At 40.6% G+C, this 20,160-nt stretch overlaps 1 protein-coding gene across 2 annotated transcripts; it reads right to left on the bottom strand.

Annotated features, from left to right (window-relative positions):
• Positions 1 to 2,236: 2,236 nt before the first annotated feature.
• On the bottom strand, positions 2,237 to 19,110 carry POLG2 (DNA polymerase gamma 2, accessory subunit). Of its 2 annotated transcripts, XM_012453880.2 has the most exons (9): positions 18,461 to 19,110; positions 15,623 to 15,749; positions 15,395 to 15,500; positions 13,762 to 13,935; positions 10,811 to 10,951; positions 7,353 to 7,433; positions 4,461 to 4,561; positions 2,706 to 2,780; positions 2,351 to 2,440 (listed from the first exon to the last, which is right to left on the bottom strand). In XM_012453880.2, exons 1-8 carry the CDS (start codon positions 19,017 to 19,019, stop codon positions 2,744 to 2,746), a joined length of 1,326 nt encoding a protein of 441 aa, XP_012309303.1. In that variant the 5' UTR covers positions 19,020 to 19,110; the 3' UTR covers positions 2,351 to 2,440; positions 2,706 to 2,743. The 2 variants fall into 2 exon arrangements, with proteins under 2 accessions (XP_012309302.1, XP_012309303.1); XM_012453879.2 differs by lacking the exon at positions 2,706 to 2,780 and having other exon boundaries at positions 2,237 to 2,440.
• Positions 19,111 to 20,160: the final 1,050 nt, after the last annotated feature.

Here is a 20,160-nt window from a genome sequence, read left to right as displayed (position 1 = left end):
CGTGGCCGGATAATTTTTGTATTTTTAGTAGAAATGGAGTTTCGCCATGTTGGCCAGGCTGGTCTTGAACTCCTGACCTCAAGTGATCCACTCCCGTCGGCCTCCCAAAGTGCTGGGATTATAGGCATGAGCCACCGTGTTTGGCCAAGACACTACCATGTCTTAATCTTCCTAATGAAAGTACACAACAACCTGTGAAATAAGCTTGCCCAAAAAATTGAACTTGAAGCTGATCAAGCCACTGCATTCAACTACCATTCTACAAGAAATACAGAGAGGAACAGGTTAAACTCTATTACAAAGATGCAATAAGCAAAATCCAGACCGTGGAAAACCCCGCAATAAATAACCAAGTTTCTTAAAAGAGAGAGACTGATTTTATAGAATAAGAAAGACTAAAAGACCTAACTAATCTCAATGTATGGACCTTATTTGGATCCTGATGAAAACAAACAGTACAAAACTTTATGAATTTATGAGACAACTGGAAATTAAGTGAATATTTGATAGTAAAGAGTTTTTTGTTTTTATTATGAAAATTCTCAAAATGGCACATACTATGAACCCCGGGGTCTATGTGCCAATCACCTAGCTTCAACAACTCAGTGCTATTCTTACTTCATCTCCCACCACTTAAAAAAGTTTTTTTAAACACGAGAATTATAAAGCAAGTCTCAGATACCATATAATTTCACCCCAAAATACTTATGTATCTGTCAGACAAGGATTTTTTTTAAAAGAAAAATATAAGCATACTATTGTCACACCCAAGAAAATTGTCAATAATTCCTTGATATCATCTAGTATTAATTTTTTTGAATGTGATAATAGCGTTGTGGTTATTAACAAAAGATCCTTAAATATTTGGAGATGAAATGGTATCTGCTATCTGCCTGAAATCAAATGGAAGGAGGCCAGGTGAGGTGGTTCACGCCTATAATCCCAATATTTTGGGAGGCTGAGACAGGAGGATCACTTGAGCCCAGGAGTTTGAGACCAGCCTGGGCACATAGTGAGACCTTGTCTCTTAATTAGTAAATTTAAATAAATAACTGAAATAATATGGAAGGGTGGTATTAGATGAGGTGGGACTGGCCAAAGGTTGATTGTTATTGGTGCTAGGTGATCAGTACATAGGATTAATACTATTAATTATATGTCTGTTTTTAAAATTCTCCATAATAAAAAAACAAGCACAAAATAATCAAAACAAGCCTACATGCAGTGGCTCACAACTGTTATCCCAACACTTTAGGAGGTCAATGCAGGAGGACTGCTTGAGGCTCAGAAAAAAATTAAAATTAAAAAAGAGAGAAAAACCTAGAAAGTCAAGTCAATTAAGACAAATTAGCCAAACTTTTGAAATATTTTACAGGCATGATCAGTTGGAATTTTTATCAAGTTGTTAATAATGGGATATTTTATACAATCATATCAACACATAAAAGTTTAAAGATTTCTTATAAACATAGATATAAGACAGGAAGTAAACAATAGGTGTCATCTATTGCAGTTTACTTCCTGTCTTATATCTAACATACATTTCAGTTTGTTTTTCAAAAATCCACAAATGTTCTAGTTTTAAAAGTTTTAGGTTAATTTTTGATATCCAACAGTATAGATGCGGCAGATTCCACAAAGACCTGATAACAAAGCCCATTTCTAAGAGAGTAAGACACTATTGCAGCCTCAAGGGATAAATTGTGTTTGATCTAAATCAGATCATTTTCATTCCCTTGGATAATGATTTGTCTAGAATTTATCATGTGATTTAGTTCTGACCAATGAGATGTAAAGACATCTTCCCAGTGGGATGTCTGGAAAGCTTTAACTTTTCTAATTTAAAAGGCAAGAGTCTTGGCTGACTAGCTCTTATCTCTTTAACTCTTCTCCTAACTAGAATGATAAGAAGGCTGGAAATACAGCAGCCATCTACCATCCTGAAGCAACAATTGTAAACGCCAGTGTACTAAAGATGGCAGAACAGAAATACTGTAACTATAGAAACAGTAATACTAGCTTTGGACAGTCTACCGTCCAGATTTCTTGTGTATGAGAAAAACAAACCCCAATTTGCTTAATCCAATAGACTTTTGTTTCTTGTAGCTGAACATATTCCTGATACAATGCAAGACATCAAAAATATAAACACTTAATGAAAGCAAGCACCGCAAATGTCCACTTCATAAGTGCAAAGGGGCTAGAAAAAAATCTAAGTGAACCTAAGACAACCAAATTCGGAGAGAAGAATATTTATTATACAATTATAAAAACCTATACATTCTTAGCCGATGATATATACTTGATCAAAAAGTCTTTTAATTTGGATATATGCATCATTTCCTTCATTGTGGTGTCTCTACTTCTCAGATGTATTAATCCATTCTCCAAAGTAGTTTCAGTAATCAAAACTGTGAAGAGGATACTCATTTCATCATACCTAAGGAAAAAAAAAGTATTTAAACAGACACATGAGCACAAACGTAAATGATAAACTCCCCCGCATTGCCAGCTATAATTCAGTGTCCATGCCCTCTCATGAGTCACAAACTCAGTCAGGGCGCTTCACGGCTGGACCAAAAAAACCCGACATTTTTAAAGTTTCTGAATCATATTCAAAGTAAAATTTTCAGACAGTTTCTAATTTGTTGCTAGAGCTGAAAAGTCATAAAAGAAAATAAAATCTGAGAAATAAACACCCATACCTCAACACATCATTTTGAGGTGATATCACAGATGAACCTCATAATAACCTCAGCCTTTTGGTTCTTGGATGCAGCCTAAGAACAATTATTTTAGATCAACATCTCTTACAATACAGTATTATTAAAAAGATGCAGTTTGGTGTAACAAATTATACCAAAATCATGCTTCATTTATAACTGAGTATGCTAACTTACAGCTTCTAGTTCAGCAATAACCAAACAGACAGATGCACGGCTGACCTTCTGTATACTTGCCAAGTCACACTATCTCATTACTGTTTATTTCCTCTGTAGGACTCCATCAGAAACCTTTTATTTCTTTGTTTACTCATTTATTGTCTATTTTGTCCTACTAGAATATAAGCTTAAAAAGAGTAGTAAATTTTTCTATCTTGTTCACTACTATATCAAAGTGCATAAAACAGAGTAGGTGTTTAATATTTTCATAAAAATATCCTGGTACAATAAAACCTTTACCATATAAAGAACAACTGAAACTTGATAATGTCCACATGGCTCAAAGGATAATATTTTAGAACCTGAGAAGACAAGAAAGTTCAAGTGCTGCCCCTTCATTTTACACATAACAAAACCATTAGATGCTCTAATTATAGAAAACTATTTTTCTTTGGACATCATCTGGAAGGTGTATTTTTTTTTGAGATGAGGTCTCGCTTTGTTACCAAGGCTGGAATACAGTGAGTGGCTTGATCTCAGCTCACTGCAACCTCCACCTCCTGGGTTCAAGCAATTCTCCTGCCTCAGCCTCCCAAGTAGCTAGGACTACAGGCACAAGCCACCACGCCTGGCTAACTTTTTGTATTTTTAGTAGAGACAGGGTTTCACCATGTTGGCCAGGCTGGTCTTGATCTCCTGACCTCAGGTAATCTGCCCGCCTTGGCCTCCCAAAGTGCTGGGATTACAAGCAAAAGCCACTGTGCCCAGCCTGGAAGGTGTATTTTAGCAAGTTTTCAGATAACTGAAGATCAAAACACAAAGCTTCACAACTTTTCACCCAAAAGATATGTATTCAACACAAAAAGTTTTAAAAAATAACAAGAATGGATTACTTCATTTAAAAACAACAGTTAATGAAATAGCATGGGGTAAGACTAGACACAGAGAGCTCAATTAGGAGATTATTTTAAAAATCCAGGCAAGAGATATTGGTGACTCTAACTTGGGTAGTGGCAGCGAAGACAGAGATGGATTTGAGATACATTTAGGAGGCAAGCTGACAGCATTTGGTGATGGACTGGATGTGGAGAATAAGGAAGAAGGAGGAGTTACGGATGATAGCCAGTTTCTGTCCTGAGCAATTGGGTGAAAAGAAGTGCCAATCCCTAAGAAGACTAGAATACACCATCCCTCCAGAATAGAATTCCCTTCCACTCAGTCTCAGAATGGACCACAATGCCGCAAGGAAAGGCATTCCACTCATGTTCTTTCAGTCTTGATTCAACACATGCTCTCTACGTACATACTTTCATCCATAAGTGGATAAGCTGAGGTATACATACTTCATGACATTAAGTATTGGAAGTACACATAGCATGTGCTCAAACATACTTGCTGAATACTGTTCCCTGCTGTAGCAATTAACTAAGTACACATAGTTCTGTAAAAGGGAAAGTGAGGAATAATTTTAAATTATATAATACATATATATATTTAGAAGAGATTTGTTTCTGTTATCATAAAGAAACATCATCAAAAACTCTGGGTACATTTTTTTAATGAAAATACAATTCTTACTTTGAATAAAGTTGTTCCAATGAGAATTGCATAGTTTCCAAATAACCAGGCCACACAGAAATCCCATTTTCTAGTAATTCATTAAACAGCCCTTGACAAACCTAGAAAGAAATAGAAAAACTTCAATACGAAAGAAATAACGATAGCTAGAATGACTGTCCTATTTTTGTGAAGCCACAAATCACCCTCTTCAACCTCTAAAATGGGTATGTTTAATTATGTGATATTAATGTTTATAACTTCCATATCATATACTTTATAAATCATATACTTCTTTTTTTTTTTTTTTTTTTTTTTTTGAGACGGAGTTTCGCTCTTGTTACCCCAGGCTGGAGTGCAATGGCGCGATCTCGGCTCACCGCAACCTCCGCCTCGTGGGTTCAGGCAATTCTCCTGCCTCAGCCTCCTGAGTAGCTGGGATTACAGGCACGCGCCACCGTGCCCAGCTAATTTTTTGTATTAGTAGAGACGGGGTTTCACCATGTTGACCAGGATGGTCTCGATCTCTTGACCTCGGGATCCACCCGCCTCGGCCTCCCAAAGTGCTGGGATTACAGGCTTGAGCCACCGCGCCCGGCCCCAAATCATATACTTCTGAAAATGAAAAAATTAAGCACTGCAAAGCCGCGTACTAACTGCTAATCTTCTGAGAAATTTGTATACCAAATAAGAATTTTTATTACCCTTGGTATCATTCAAAACACAAACAAATTACAACAGATTCTATCGGAAAAAAAGCAGGAGATCCAAAGGGCTGTATGAACTCAGAGCCCTCATCTGAGGGGTGAGACCTGAGCCCCAGGTATACCACCAAGTCAGGATGAGGCAGAAGAGCCAGGAAAGAAAAAGCATAAGGAAAAGGAGAGCGGGACTCCAGAAGTCAGCCAAGGAAAATGTTTCAAGAAGAGACTGATGGACCAACTGAACTGAAATGCTGGAGACAAAGCCTTAACTGGAAACTTTACTGTTTTCTTAACAAGCAATGGCTGGGCACGGTGGCTCAAGCCTGTAATCCCAGCACTTTGGGAGGCCGAGGTGGGTGGATCACGAGGTCAACAGATCGAGACTATCCTGGCCAACATGGTGAAACCCTGTCTCTACTAAAAATACAAAAAAATTAGCTGGGCGTGGTGGCGTGTGCCTGTAGTCCCAGTTACCCGGGAGGCTAGGCAGAATTGCTTGAACCCGGGAGGCAGAGGCTGCACTGAGCCGAGAGCGCGCTACTGCACTCCAGCCTGGCACCTGGCGACAGAGCAAGGCTCTGTCTCAAACAAACAAACAAAAAACAAGCAATAGGGAAGTAAAACAAAGCAAAATGTAAAACCCCTTTAACAGTCAAGCACTGACACTCCAGAGCAGGGTTCTGCACCCTGGCACTGCTGACACAGGGTGTTTAGCAGCATTCCTGGCCTCCATGAGAGGCTCGCAGCACCCTCCAACTCCATGACAACCACAAATCTCTCCAGACATTACTAAACGGTGAGCTACAGCACCCTAGGAGCTTCCTAGCTATAAGAGTATCAGCGAGACTGCCATACCCTGGGAGGAAATATGGGACATAAGCCATTATCTTCTTCTTTGAGTTCACTATCTCCTGTCTTCCCAGACCTCTCTCCAAAGGAACCAGGATCAATAAGCTGGGGGACTCTCAAAGTCTTTAAATGTTTTTAGTGTCTGCATTCAGGTCTGGGCTGGGTCTGAATTACCCAGACAGAAATGATGACTGCTGAAGGAGTCTCTGGAACGAAATGAAAGCCATTCCCCTTGGCCTTTCTTAAGAGTAATAATTAGAACAGATTAGAAAAATCAAAATAAAATGATAGCTCTCAAATATTTGAATATAGTCAGTTACCAAAAGTGTTTAAGTTCAAAGGGGAAAGGCTGGGCTTGGTGGCTCACGCCTGTAATCTCAGCACATTGGGAGGTTGAGATGGGTGGATCACTTGAGGTCAGGAGTTTGAGACCAGCCTGGCCAACATGGTTAAACCTTCTACTAAAAATATAAAAAAATTAGCCATGTGTGGTGGTGGTGGTGTGTGCCTGTAATCCCATCCACTTGTTAGGCTGAGGCAGGAGAATTGCTTCAACCCAGGAGGTGGAGGTTTCAGTGAGCCAAGATCATGCCACTGCACTCCAGCCTGGGTGACAGAGCAAGACTCTGTCTCAAAAAAGAAAAAAAGTTCAAAAGGGAAAGAAATAATTCACTAACATCTGTACAAATATTTTAATTCCTATGTATACTCAGCTCACTAATAAAATGAAACTATGAATGGGCATGAACAGCAAACCCACTGAATTGCATTCAGCTTAACACACTTCAAATTATATATAATCACAGTACTTACCCACAGTTCATTATTTAATTAAAGCCTTTTTTTTTTTTCTCTTGAGACAAGGTCTTGCTCTGTCACCCAGGCTGGAGTGCAGTGGTGCGATCTCAGCTCACTGCAACCTCTGCCTCCCAGGTTCAAATGATTCTTGTGCCTCAGCCTCCTGAATAGCTGGAATTACAGGCACACACCACCATACCCAGCTCATGTTTGTATTTTTAGTAGAGACCGGGTTTCGCCATGTTGGCCAGACAAAATAAAACATTTTAAAAAGCAAATGAATCAAAATAAAATTTTAAATGGCAAGCTATCAAGTTTACTTAGAGTAATGGTTAGGTTGAACATCCTTAATCAGAAAATCCAAAATCCAAAATGCTCCAAAACCTGAAACTTTTTGAGTTCAAAGGAAATGCGCATTAGAACAGTTAAGATTTTGAATTTTGGGATCAGAGATGCAAATATACCCAAAAAATCCGAGATCCAAAACAGTCCTGGTCCAAAGCCTTTCAGGTAATAGTCAATCTGTAATTAAAATCATGACATTTAAACTCATTTAACTCACCTGTCTTAGTTCCAATGTAGGCCCTCTTCCTACATCCAAAGCAACCTTAATAGGGGCTAAACAAGGGTGAAGTTTAAGTACCTAAGGCATTTAATGGGGGAAGAAGATAGGAAAAGGTGAAAAAGCAGTTTGTTTAAAAAAACACAAGTTTAAATGTAACACAAATATTAACAACACAGTTTCTTAACAGTTCCAATTTTCTGTGTGAAAATAGAAGTTAGCTGAAGTCATAAAAACACCATGTAATAACATATTCAGCTGCCCCCAGATTTCTCCAGTTAGATGTTTGGCAGAAAGAAATTAATTTGGCTGGGCATGATGGTGCACACCTGTAATTCCAGCACTTTGGGAGGCTGAAACAAGTGGATTCCTCGAGCTCAGCAATCCCAGACCAGCCTGGGCAACATGGTGAAACCTTGTCTCTACCCCAAAAATAAAAAAAAATATTAGCTGGGTGTGGCATATGCCTGTAATCCCAGCTACTCAGGAGGCTGAGGTGGGAAGAATGTTTGACCCAGTAGATCGAGGGTACAGTGAGCCGAGATCATGCCACTGCACTCCAGTCTGGGCAACAGAGTGATCTCCTGTCTCACACACACACAAAAAAAAAAAAAAAAAAAAAAAGAAAAAGAAATTAACTTGAGACCCCCTCCCATTTTCTGACAACTCCCTCAGTCAAAATACTTCTTCCAAACATCACTTTGGATCCTTCCAGCCTGAGCCACGCGGCTTAGCATTTTGACTTTTTCTCTCTTCTCAAAACCTACTGCTCTTCTCTTTTTATATATATTTTTTGAATTAAAAACTTTTTAAACTTATTTTATTTGCTTTTTTTTTGAGACAGGGTCTGGCTCTGTTGCCCAGGCTAGAATGCTCCACTCACTGCTTCACTGCAACCCCCATATCTGGGCTCAAACCATCCTCCCACCTCAGCCTCCTAAGTAGCAGGGACTATAGGTGCATGCCACCACACCTGGCTAGTTTTAGTATTTTTTTGTAGAGACGGAGTTTTGCCATGTTGCCCAGATAGACTGGTCTCGAACTCCTGTCCTAAATGATCCACCCACCTTGGCCTCCCAAAGTGCTGGGATTACAGGTGTGAGCCATTCTGCCCAGCCTCCTCTTCTCATTCATTAATCCATCCAACAAACATTTTAATCTCTGATACCAGGAACAGTTCTAGGTGCTAGGGGCAAAAATCTCTGCCCCTCATGGCAGGGAGAAACAGACAATAAAAATAATAAAGTAAATAATACATGTGAAGGTGGTAGGTGCCAAAAAAGGAAGAAGATGTGAGATGCTGGCAAGGGGCAGGCTGGCTAAAGTTAGTAAGGTGGTTAGAGAAGGTCCTCTCCCTGAGGTGACACTTGATCGAACACTCGAAAGAAGGTGGGGTGACAAGATGTGGATGATGGAGAAAGAGCACTCTAGGCAACGGGGAATACAAATGACAGGGCTCTGAGCTGGCAGCATCCCTGGCATGTTCTAGAAACAGCAAGGTCGGTGCTGCTGGAGCAGACTGAGTGAGGTGAAGAACAGCAGATCAAAAAGAGGGCTTCTGTTTTTCCTGAGATGAGAAGCTTTCCTGGAGTGTTCTGAGCAGAGGAGCAACATAACATGTACCTTTTAACAAGGCCACTCTATCGGGGGAGGAGGGGTGGTGGCGGCTTATAGCAGGGTGGTAGTAGTAGACAGGCTAGAAAGTGGTCAGACTCAGGATATGTTTTGAAGTTAGAGTCAAACACGATTTGCTGATGGTTTGGAAGTAGAGTACAAGAAAAAGAAAGGATCCCTTTATTTGCTACATACCATTTCTAAACCCCATCCCTGAGACCAATTATATAATCAGACTTCTCTATAGCTATAGCAGGCTAAATGAACAATGTATAATAAATCACATAACTAAGCAGAGCAGTTTCCTACAAACTCATGGTTCCCAATCCCAGCTGAAAACTCAAACATCACTTGTTAAAACTTTTGATTTGGGGCCGGGCGTGGTGGCTCACGCCTGTAATCCCAGCACTTTGGGAGGCCAAGACAAGCGGATCACAAGGTCAAGAGATTAAGACCATCCTGGCCAACATGGTGAAACCCCATCTCTACTAAAAAATACAAAAACTAGCGTGGTGGCGCGTGCCTGTAGTCCCAGCTACTCAGGAAGCTGAGGCAGAAGAATCGCTTGAACCCAGGAGGCAGAGGTTCCAGTGAACTGGAATCGAGCCACTGCACTCCAGCCTGGCAATAGAGCGAGACACCATTTCAAAAAAAAAAACAAAAAAAGCCATAACTTTTTATTTGGGGCAGCTTCCTTTTATGTTCAAAGGGTGTATGACTATTTCCCACTCATGCCATTTAAACCCCCACTCATCCATATTTCAAGTAATAATAGCACCTCCTAACTCCCTGAGAAAATAGAAAGTATCAAAATGTTCTTTAAAAGCCAAAAAGCCTGCCGGGCGCTGTGGCTCACACCTGTAATCCCAGCACTTTGGGAGGCCAAGGCGGGTGGATCACGAGGTCAAGAGATCGAGACCATCCTGGTCAACAAGGTGAAACCTTGTCTCTACTAAAAAAAAAATACAAAAATTAGCTGGGCACGGTAGCTCGTGCCTGTAATTCCAGCTACTCAGGAGGCTGAGGCAGGAGAATTGCCTGAACCCAGGAGGCGGAGGTTGCGGTGAGCCGAGATCGCGCCATTGCACTCCAGCCTGGGTAACAAGAGCGAAACTCCGTCTCAATTAAAAATTAAAAAAAATAAAAATAAAAGCCAAAAAGCCCAAGTAGCCTTTTTATATATCTCACTATCCTTTTTTTCTTCCCTGATGTTTCAAAAAACTCCTTTTCAAGACAAATTCCTCTACTTGGGCTCTTGATCCCATCCTGACCCCTCCTGTTTTCTTCATCTTGCCCTATAAGTCCTTTATTTTCTCTCCTATAACTTCAACTTCTCCTCTCTCTTGATTTTCTTCGACCCATAAACATGCTCCAACTGCATGTTCATGCACTAAAACCAGCCTTTCCAGGCCCGAAGCTAGCTCCTCTGATCCAGGGACCAGCCATGTGGAACAAGACCAGAAGCCAGATCCCGGGGGCAGCAGAGAGGTCAACAGCACAGGTCTCCCTGATCCGGGTCTTTCTTCCTCCTATGTACCAATGCTTTGGCTTCTGATATAAACGGAAGCCACCAATGGAAAGGTTCAGGGGCTAGGAGTCATAGAGACAGCTGTCTGTTCACGATTAAACAGAAATGCCTTTGGGATTACTCACTAGGGATGCCTTGTTCTATTCTGTGAGAACCTGATTCTTATTCCTGTGGCCAGATTCTAAAAAAACTGAGAAATGCTTACACTACATGCACTAAATTTATTATTCAGAGTTTATGTAGGAAACCAAGCATACTAACATTAAAAAAAGAAAAAAAAATTAGTTTCTTAAGTCTATCTCTGAAATATCAGCACCTTTCTCTGAAGATTTTTCTTTCTTGTAAAGGAGTTCTCCGTCAGCTGGAGAGAATCATAGAGGTAGGCCAACACGCCTCGGTCTAGATTCCCACTTACAGACAGAACACAAGGAACCACATTTTTTCGTCCATCTCGGCCCTTCGTAGAAAAACAGAAGAAAAATAAAGAATCATTTCACAGGACTTTCTTAAAAGTACCTATTTTAGACTTACACAATCAGAATACAAAAGTAGTATTTCATTTTACAAAGCACCCACTCTGCCAGGCCTGTGCTAGGCATTGGGCCCACAAAGACGATCAAGATGTATTCTCTGCTCTCAGTGAGCTCAGGGTTTAATCAGTGAGGCTCAAATGTGAATTTTAAAACTATGGTGCTTGGTTGGGCTCTATCCCAGAGATTCTGAATGAAGTCAACTGGAGTGGGACCTAGGCATCAATTTTTTTTCCACAGGCCTAGGGACTATTTTTTAAATTATAATTATATAAATTAAAGTATTAGTTAATTAATACTAATTCTCTAGCTGAGAACTAGTATTTAGAAAGGTAATACTTTTAAGTAAAAATTGTTTGCTGACTATTTATACAAGTTCTAAAGAGGACTTAGGGAAAAAAATGGTGTGCTTTAGGGAAAGGGGTCTGGAGTATAATTTTCTGAAATGTAAAGTTATTTTCATTAAAAACATTTTTTAAAAACTTACTTTTTGCATTAAGGCTATAATTATGAAAATAAACTACACCATAGTACATGATATAAATTAAGTATTGATAGACTTACTACTTCTCCTCTAAACCTGATGAGAAATTTTTTCCAATTTCTTAAAAATTTCAGTTGTAGGTATTTTTAAAGTTTTGGATAAAAACAGTTGCACTTTGATCTTTCTTTTTTTGTAAATCATTGTTAACCTGGATATTCATGTAATATTTTTAATACTGAAAAAAAAAATCACCTTTGGCTAGAGTTGCAGAGCAAAAAAAGAAAAAAAAAAACCCATACATTTAAATCCTCAACCTCTATTATTCAACCAGTCTTCATTAATACATATATGTTCAAGCACTCTTCATTAATACATATATGTATTGACATTTTAAACCTATTTGAACTGCATAGGATACTTTAAAAGATTTCACAAGAATTTGCCTTCAAACGCAGTAAACTTTCTGGTATCTGGGACTCTATTCTACCAGTTTTATTTCGCACAGTTATAGAATTGATATTTAAAAAGATACACTGGGCTGGGAGCAGCGGCTCACACCTATAATCCCAGCAGTTTGGGAGGCCAAGGCGGACAAATCACTTGAGGTCCGGAGTTCGAGACCAGCTTGGCCAACATGGTGAAACCCCATTTTTACTACAAATACACAAATTAGCCAGGCGTGGTGGTGCATGTCTGCAGTCCCAGCTACTCAGGAGGCTGAGGCATGATAATTACTTGAACCCAGGAGGTGGAGGTTGCAGTGAGCAGAGAGCAGAGATCGAGCCACTATACTCCAGCCTGGGTGACGGAGCAAGACTCCATCTCAAAAAAAAAGAGAGAAATTCGAGTACTGAAAGATTCTGTGGTACGATTTGAATCAAACAAAGTCTAAATCTGATTCTTTAAGTATGAAGAATGCTTTAGGCCGGGCAGAGTGGCTCACTCCTGTAAGCTCAGCACTTTGGGAGGCCAAGGGAAGGGGATCACTTGAACCCAGAAGTTCGAGACCAGCCCTGGTAACATGGCAAGATCCCATCCCTATTTAAAAAAAAAGAAAGAGAGATTGCTTTAATGTTTTCTAATTTTTTGAAAACTGGACATCCAACAATGTCAAGATATCTGGTGGCAACTCTTTTCTAAAAGTATCTGATTTCTCACACCATCCAGAACAAATTTTTTCTATCCTGTTTTTCAGCCTTTATTGGTCTGCTTCACTGTTCTCTAAAACTTTATTTGGACGTTAACCGTAAAATCAACTAAAAACATATACAAAATAGCTTATGAGGCTGAGTGCAGTGGCTCACACCTATAATCCCAGTATTTTGGAAGGATGAAGCAGGAGGATCGCTTGAGCCCAGGCAACACAATGTGACCCTGTCTCTACAAAAATTAAACAATTAGTTGAGTGTGGTGATACACACTTGTAGTCCTAGCTACTTGGGAGGCTAAGGCAGGAGGATCAAGAGTTTGAGGTTGCAGTGAGCTATCACCACACCACTGTATTTCAGCCTGAGTGACAGAGTGAGATCTTGTATCAAAAAAAAACTTAAAAAAAAATCACCATTTGGCAAACCTCATAGTAATAACTGATCTGGGCAAGAATCATCAATGGATGCTGCAACTAGCAAGGCAAAATTTGGTGACAAATTATCTGCATCATCTTAAAGTATCTGCCCACAACTTATTACTAGCTAATTAATAAGTACAAAATATTTATTCGCTCTACATTGGAGAAATCTGGTAGACACCATCTTAACTAAGAGACAAAAGTTAACATCACCAGTAACACTCTAATATGATGCACTGAGAGCGCTACTTCTGCAGTACTCCCAGCAAAAATACGTTAAGTCATGTGCAAACGGCAGACAGATCCCAACCAAGGGATGTCCTACAGACTAACTAGACTGTACTCTTCAAAAATGTCAAGGTCATGCAAGACAAGAGGAATTGTTCATCTGAAGGAAGTAAAGGCACATGACAACTACATGAAAGATATGATCTTGGACCTATAGAGGCTACTATTAAGATAATCAGTTAAATTTGTAGGGCTCTGTGGTAATAGTGCATTACTGTTAATTCCCTGATTTTGATGGCTGTATTGTAGTTATATAGGTGAGTGTCTCTGCACCTGAGAAATACACAATGAAGTAAGAAGGGGTAATGAGACACCATGTTTGCACTTTATTCTCAAATGGTTCAGAAATTATAGAGAATCTGGGTAAAAAATACATGGGAGCTCACGGTAAAACATACATGTAATTTAGACACATCGCCAGGATACATGTGTAAAAGTTCACGATCTCCTAGGTTCCACAGGGTTTCTATTGGCTCCTTTCCCCAGGGAAAATTGTAGTAAAGTTTGTTTCCTTTCCGGCCTTCTTCATCCTGACAGTCACTGCTGCTGAAGTTAGATGGACTCACAGCAAACTGGAAAAGAAAATTTATGTTTGTCTTAACGTATTTAAATAACTGCTAATTTAACTCTACTCTCATAATTATCTGTAAGAATTTAAATTGTCTGATACTTTTTATGCAGCAAATGTGTGAAACTAGTCAAGTCCCAAATACAAATGTTTAAATTGAGTTTAATTTTTTTTTTTTTTTTGAGATAGAGTCTCACTCTGTTGCCCAGGCTAGAGTGCAGTGGCTATTCACAGGTGCAGTCATAGCTCACCGCTGCCTCCTACTGCTAGCCTCAAGCAATCCTCCTGCCTCAGGATTCAGAGTAGCTGGGACCACACGGGTTGCTGAAATTTAATTTTTAAAAAGTGAAAATACTGGCTGGGCGCAGTGGCTCACACCTGTTGTCCCAGCTTTTTGGGGGGCCAAGGCAGGCAATCGCTTGAGCTTAGGCCTTCAAGATCAGCCTGGGCAAGAGAGCAAGACTTCATCTCTACAAATAATAAAAGAAGCTGCAGTGAGCTGTGATCATGCATCTACACTCCAGCCTGGGCAACAGAGTGAGACTATGTCTTTAAAAAATACAAACAAAAATAAAATAAAAGTGAAAATACTGATGTTATCTAGTCTTTGTATGGCCAATAAATAAGAGGGGAAGTTAATCATGAACTAAAATGGGATAAAGAAGAAAGTATCATGTAGTCCTTATTCTTATCCTTCTGGGAAGTTCTTAATTACTTGTGATTATTTCACACAGTTTAAATGGGTATTTGGGGATTTTTGAGTCGGGAAAAGGTAACCTAACACATGGCAAGACAAAAATGCTTACTTCAACTCTTTTCTCTTCAGTGTGTACTAAAACTTGATTATCAATTACAGAACCATTTTGATTAATATGGAAAGTTCATGGAGGTAGGCAGCAAAACCTGAAGCTGTAACAACGGTTAAGGGTCAAACTCTACATCAGCAAGGAATGTTAGGCAAGGGCTTTGAATTTTACCTAATACAGAAAGGCTAATCAACAAACACATCCGAGCCCAACAAATGTTTTTACCAAAGAAACTTTGTAATCTGGAACAATGAAAATCATGACAAAGAGTTTTTTATTTGTGTAACATATTGATAGCTATATACATCAAATAAAATTTCGTGTATGTCAGAAGAATTACCATTGACACATTAAGACAATTTATCTATTAACTATTACATTTTTTTTCTTGAGACGGAGTCTCTCTCTATCACCCAGGCTAGAGTGCTGTGACACGATTTTGGCTCACTGCAACCTCCACCTCCCGGGTTCAAGCGATTCTCCTGCCTCAGCCTCCCGAATAGCTGGGACTACAGGCACGTGCCACCACACCCGAGACGGGGTTTCACCTCCTGACCTCGTGATCCTCCCGCCTCGGCCTTCCAAAGTGCTGGGATTACAGGTGTGAGCCACCACTACCAGCCTTAACTATTAAATTAAAGGTAATTATTGTAGTACCTTTCTCCACCACTGGAGTCGATGACGTAACCAGAAATCAAGCCACTGGTTTGAAGCTCTCACAGGAGTAAACCATACTAATGAAGCTTCAGTCTTCTCACCAATTCTTTAGATATCAAAAATATCAGAAAGTTAGCTTATCAGAAAATTATATAATCTATCCCAAGTGGAAATTACTAGTTCTTGACTATTTAAATACAAGGCCAAGTTATTTGCCACTTTTTCTACCTTTTACCACCATTCAGTATCTGCTTAGTGTCAAAAACAGGATGAAAACACACTCCAATCTGAGCAAGGCCATAAGGCAGTCTCTTGTTTACCAGATCCAGGCAATTCACATAGTGTTCCAAGGCACCTGTCAAAAGATAAATCAATAATTGTATACATCTAGTTCATAAACCCAAATCATTTTTGTCAATAGACAAATTAATAGGAGTAATAATGTTAACACGGCAGTACAAGTAGCATGGAGCTATAAAGACAGATCTTGGCCGGGCGCAGTGGCTCACGCCTGTCATTCCAGCACTTTGGGAGGTTGAGGCTGGAGGACTGCTTGAGCTCAGGAGTTCTAACACCAGCCTAGGCAATGTGGCAAAACGCCATCTCTGAAAATATACAAAAGCAAGCCAGGCATGGTGGTGTGTGCCTTGAGGAACACTTTAGCCTAGGAGGCTGAGGCTGCAGTGAGCTGTGATAATGCCGCTGCACTCCAGCCTGGACAACAGAGTGAGACTCTGTCTCAAGAAAAAAAAAAAAGACAGATCTTATTGATCACCACATAATTCTAGGTAGTTTCACCCCAACTGTTTAAAAGATTTTCAAATCTACAAGAAAGTTAAAAAAAAATACCCTTTACCTATATTCATCAATTATCAACATTTTGCCACTTTTCTTTTTGTTCACTCCCAAATACTGCAGCATGCATCTCCTAAAAATAAAAATATTTCCTATATACTGTTATAACACCATAAAAAGTTAACCATAATACCACAATATAATCTAACATATGGCTAACATTTTATTTGTTCCAATTTTCACCTAAATATCTTTTACTGTTCTCTTTCTTTCCAATGAAGATTCATGTACTACATTCTGAGTAGGTTTCTTTCATCTCTTTCAATCTAGAACATTTCCCCTACCTCCTTTCCCCCTTAACTTTGCTATTAATGACACTGACTTTTGATTTGAGTCCAGGCTAGTCACAGATAATCTCACATTTGGGATTTGTCTGATTGTTTCCTTGTGATTTATTTTAGGCTAATCATTTTTAGCAAAATACTATTTGATGTGTGTATCTTATCGTATCATAGCAGAAGGAGCATGTTATCAAATTATGCCACTACTGATGACACCAAATTTGATTACTTGGTTAAGGTAGTAAATATCCACTCCCTAATAATATTCTGCTCCCCAACAGTACTTCATCCAATATTTTAGAATCCACTGATGATTGTTGCTTGAATCAATTATATCAGGGATTGCAATATCATGAAATGGTGAATTTTCTAATGTATCTTTCCTTCTACATTTATTGCATAGCTTCTGTAAAAACATAAGCTTTCTCTGTCTCTTCCCCCCACCACCTCTAGCATCAATTATGTTTTTGATGAATCCTATTGACTCTTAGATTTTAGCCAATGTGTTATAATCCATTACCATTAATATTTACCTTAATGTTCAATCTGTCCTAAATGTAGACAGTGACAGCCCTCCTCAAGACAGCATCTGTGACCCTTTAATATGACCCATTAGTCTTCAAGCAATTCTTTGCTTTTTAGTAACATAAAGTGTTTCCAACTCACCTTGGACTTTCCGTAACCCCAGACCTGGAATCAGCCATTTCTCCCAGTACTGCTTCAGCTTAGAAACCAAAATCTGGGAACTAGGTGTATTCATTGCTACTAAGGGTCATTGCTTCTAGGCCCTTTCAATGAAGAAAGTTAGGAAATACATATTTTTAAAAACATGAGGCTGGGCACTGTGGCTCACACCTGTAATCCCAGCGCTTTGGGAGGCCAAGACGGGGGACTGCCTGAGCTCAGGAGTTCAAGACCAGCCTGAACAACATGGCAAAACCTCATCTCTACAAAACATACAAAAATTAGTTGGGCGTGGTGGCATGCGCCTGTAGTCCCAGCTACTTGGGAGGCTAAGGTGGAAGGTTCACTTGAGCCCGGGGGGTAGAGGCTGCAGTAAGCCATGATCACACCACTGCACTCAAGTCTGGGTGACAGAGTGAGACCCTGTCTCAAAAACAGAATCATGAGTTTATACCGATATTCAATTTTAATTTACCAATTAATATTTAACGTTAGTTTACACATACCTTCTTTTATATTTGTTACCTCTTCTTTTACAATGAAAATCTTGGTTCCTAATAACACTAACTCAATTTTTTTTTTTTTAAGACGGAGTTTTGCTCTTCTCGCCCAGGCTGGAGTGCAGTGGCGGGATCTCACCTCACTGCAACGTCCCCCTGTCGGGTTCAAGTGAATCTCCTGCCTCAGCCTACCAAGTAGCTGAGGATTACAGGCGCTCACCATCACACCCGACTAATTTTTGTATTTTTAGTAGAGACGGGGTTTCACCATGTTGGCCAAGATGGTCTCGAACTCCTGACCTCAGGTAATCTGTCCGCCTAAGCTTCCCAAAGTGCTGGGATTACAGGCGTGAGCCACAGCGCCCGGCCTTGATTTATTCTATAATATACATGAAATCGTTTCAGAATTATAACTCCAACATTGCTACTTAGAATAAATCTAAGAAAAGTTCAAAATGTCTTTGTAGTTCCTTATGCACTTATACTACATTGCAGTAAATTACAGCACTGTGTTCAAAAGTTGCCCCGTGAAATTGAGAGCCTTCCCAGATCCTTCGGACAGATTCTTTGAGGACCAGTTTTCTCCAGGGTAGAGCACTGTTAATATACTCGACTACTTCAAAAACAGGAGAACTAGCTAACTTCCTTTGCATGGGAATAAAGGACCAGCTGCAATCCCCAAGACCCAGCAAGAGTGCCTCGCCTTTCCACCCAACACTTGTTTTGAATGAAATCGTGAAGCATACCGTGAAGAAGGTTCTCACGTAGTTTCCCAGTTTTTAATACGTTCTCAAGAAATGCTACTAGCTGTTCCTTACTCAGCTCTTTGTCTTGCAAGATTTCGCGTAGAGTTTCTGCAGAAACTAACCTGAAGCCACTGTCCCCGTGCAGCGAAAGGCCTGGTTCGTAGTGGAAGGCGTCCACCGGGAAGACCTGCTCCCTGAACACCACCACCGAGGTCCACCATTCTGAGGCCAGGTTCTTCCGCAACTCTACCCCCAAGGGTCCAAAGCCGGGGTGGCACCCGCTCAGAAGAGAATTCCGGCTATGCTGCTGCCTGCTTCCACTTAGGAAATGCCTTCTCTGACAGATCTCTAGCAGCGTCTCGCCTCCCTCTCCAGACTCGGGGGTTTCTGGATGCTCGCCGTTGCCCTGGAGTTCCGCATGCGACCTCAGGTGCCCTCCGTGGGGGCTACTCCTTTCCGTCAACAGCTCCGGCTGCCCAGCATCTACTCGACCCCCAAACCCAGACAACAGGCACCTGCAGACCTTATGGCAGGCCCTGACGGCTACAAGAGAGCGCATCTCCCTCAGAAGTTAAACAGCACTCGCTACCACCAGCCAGCGGCTCCCAACAAGCCGCCGCCGCCGTTACCAGAACCCAGGGAGGTCCTAGCGCACGCGCGACGGCGAAGAGCGTGCTTGCGGGCAGCAGGCCCCACCCCGGAAGCGCATCACTACGTTCCGGCCGCGGCCATGCCCCGCCCGCCATGGCGGACGCCGGTCCAGATGATTCTTAAGTAGCTTGCCGTTTTTCGCCTCGCGCTCCTCCCCTTAGACTCCCAATTGCTAGTATTTCTTTCCTCCTAAGCACCAATAATGGTTATTCCCACCTATTTATAACTGCCGTAGCCACTTAAATCAGCTTCACCTTCCTTCCCCAGCTTGGCAATCCAGAAAATTAAAATATTTCCGTGTTATCCAAATCATCTATAGATACATTTCAATCTGAACGCAGTTCACCTTGAGGCATATACAAATGGTGATTTGGACTGTGGTTTTCAAGCCCAGGCCTTAACTCTTAAGCAAATGCCGCCCCCTGGGGTCCTAGCTAACCCCAGAGCCGTTTTCTTGATGCTTAAGCACCCAGGCCGCGGTGGGGCTTTGGGACAGGGGTAGTGGTAGTCACTTTATTGCAGTGGCTTGCCAAAGGCAGTCCCCAGGCAGCATCTGCCTCACCTGGAAATGCATGAGAAATAAACCAAGGGGCCCAGACACGTCTTAAGCCCTCTTGGTGATGCACAGAAAACCGTTAACATATCTGCGATTTCTTCCAGGGGCCCCTTCTACCGGGTCATCAAAACAATGAGACTTCTCTTTTTTAAAAGACCCATGATTACATCACAGGTTTCTGACTTTACAATTTCTATTTAAATAGAACTGCCCAGAAAGTGGAAAAGTTGTATACCCAGACTAAGGAAGAAATTTGATTCCAAAGCCCATGATTTCTTATACCAGCTTCACTTAGTTACAGAAACCTTTTAAGATAGAGGTACAGGAGAAAGGAACCACCTCTATTTCACTAGACTACCAAACTACCATTTGATTAAGAGTGGGTAACAGCTTAGCAATTGAGTTAATATAACTTAGGAGTAAAGCTTTTTACCATTAGTAAAGTGCCGCACCAGGTTCAGGAAACAGTTCTTTACAAGTGTGTACAAGGGTT

Source organism: Aotus nancymaae, unplaced genomic scaffold (assembly GCF_030222135.1).
Source record: "Aotus nancymaae isolate 86718 unplaced genomic scaffold, 86718_ANA_hifiasm-v0.15.2.pri h1tg000089l, whole genome shotgun sequence".
Taxonomy (NCBI): domain Eukaryota; kingdom Metazoa; phylum Chordata; class Mammalia; order Primates; family Aotidae; genus Aotus; species Aotus nancymaae.
This window is presented reverse-complemented; position numbering and strand designations above follow the sequence as displayed.

What these genes read in the sequence shown, in the direction of transcription:
- POLG2 (XM_012453879.2), bottom strand. Translation starts at nt 19,019, where the DNA reads ATGCGCTCTCTTGTAGCCGTCAGGGCCTGCCATAAGGTCTGCAGGTGC. An exon ending in GACTCCAGTGGTGGAGAAAG is followed by an intron (nt 13,936 to 15,394) that starts GTACTACAATAA and finishes TTTCTTTTCCAG; the next exon opens with TTTGCTGTGAGTCCATCTAA. An exon ending in AGAAAAATCTTCAGAGAAAG is followed by an intron (nt 7,434 to 10,810) that starts GTGCTGATATTT and finishes TAAATGCCTTAG; the next exon opens with GTACTTAAACTTCACCCTTG.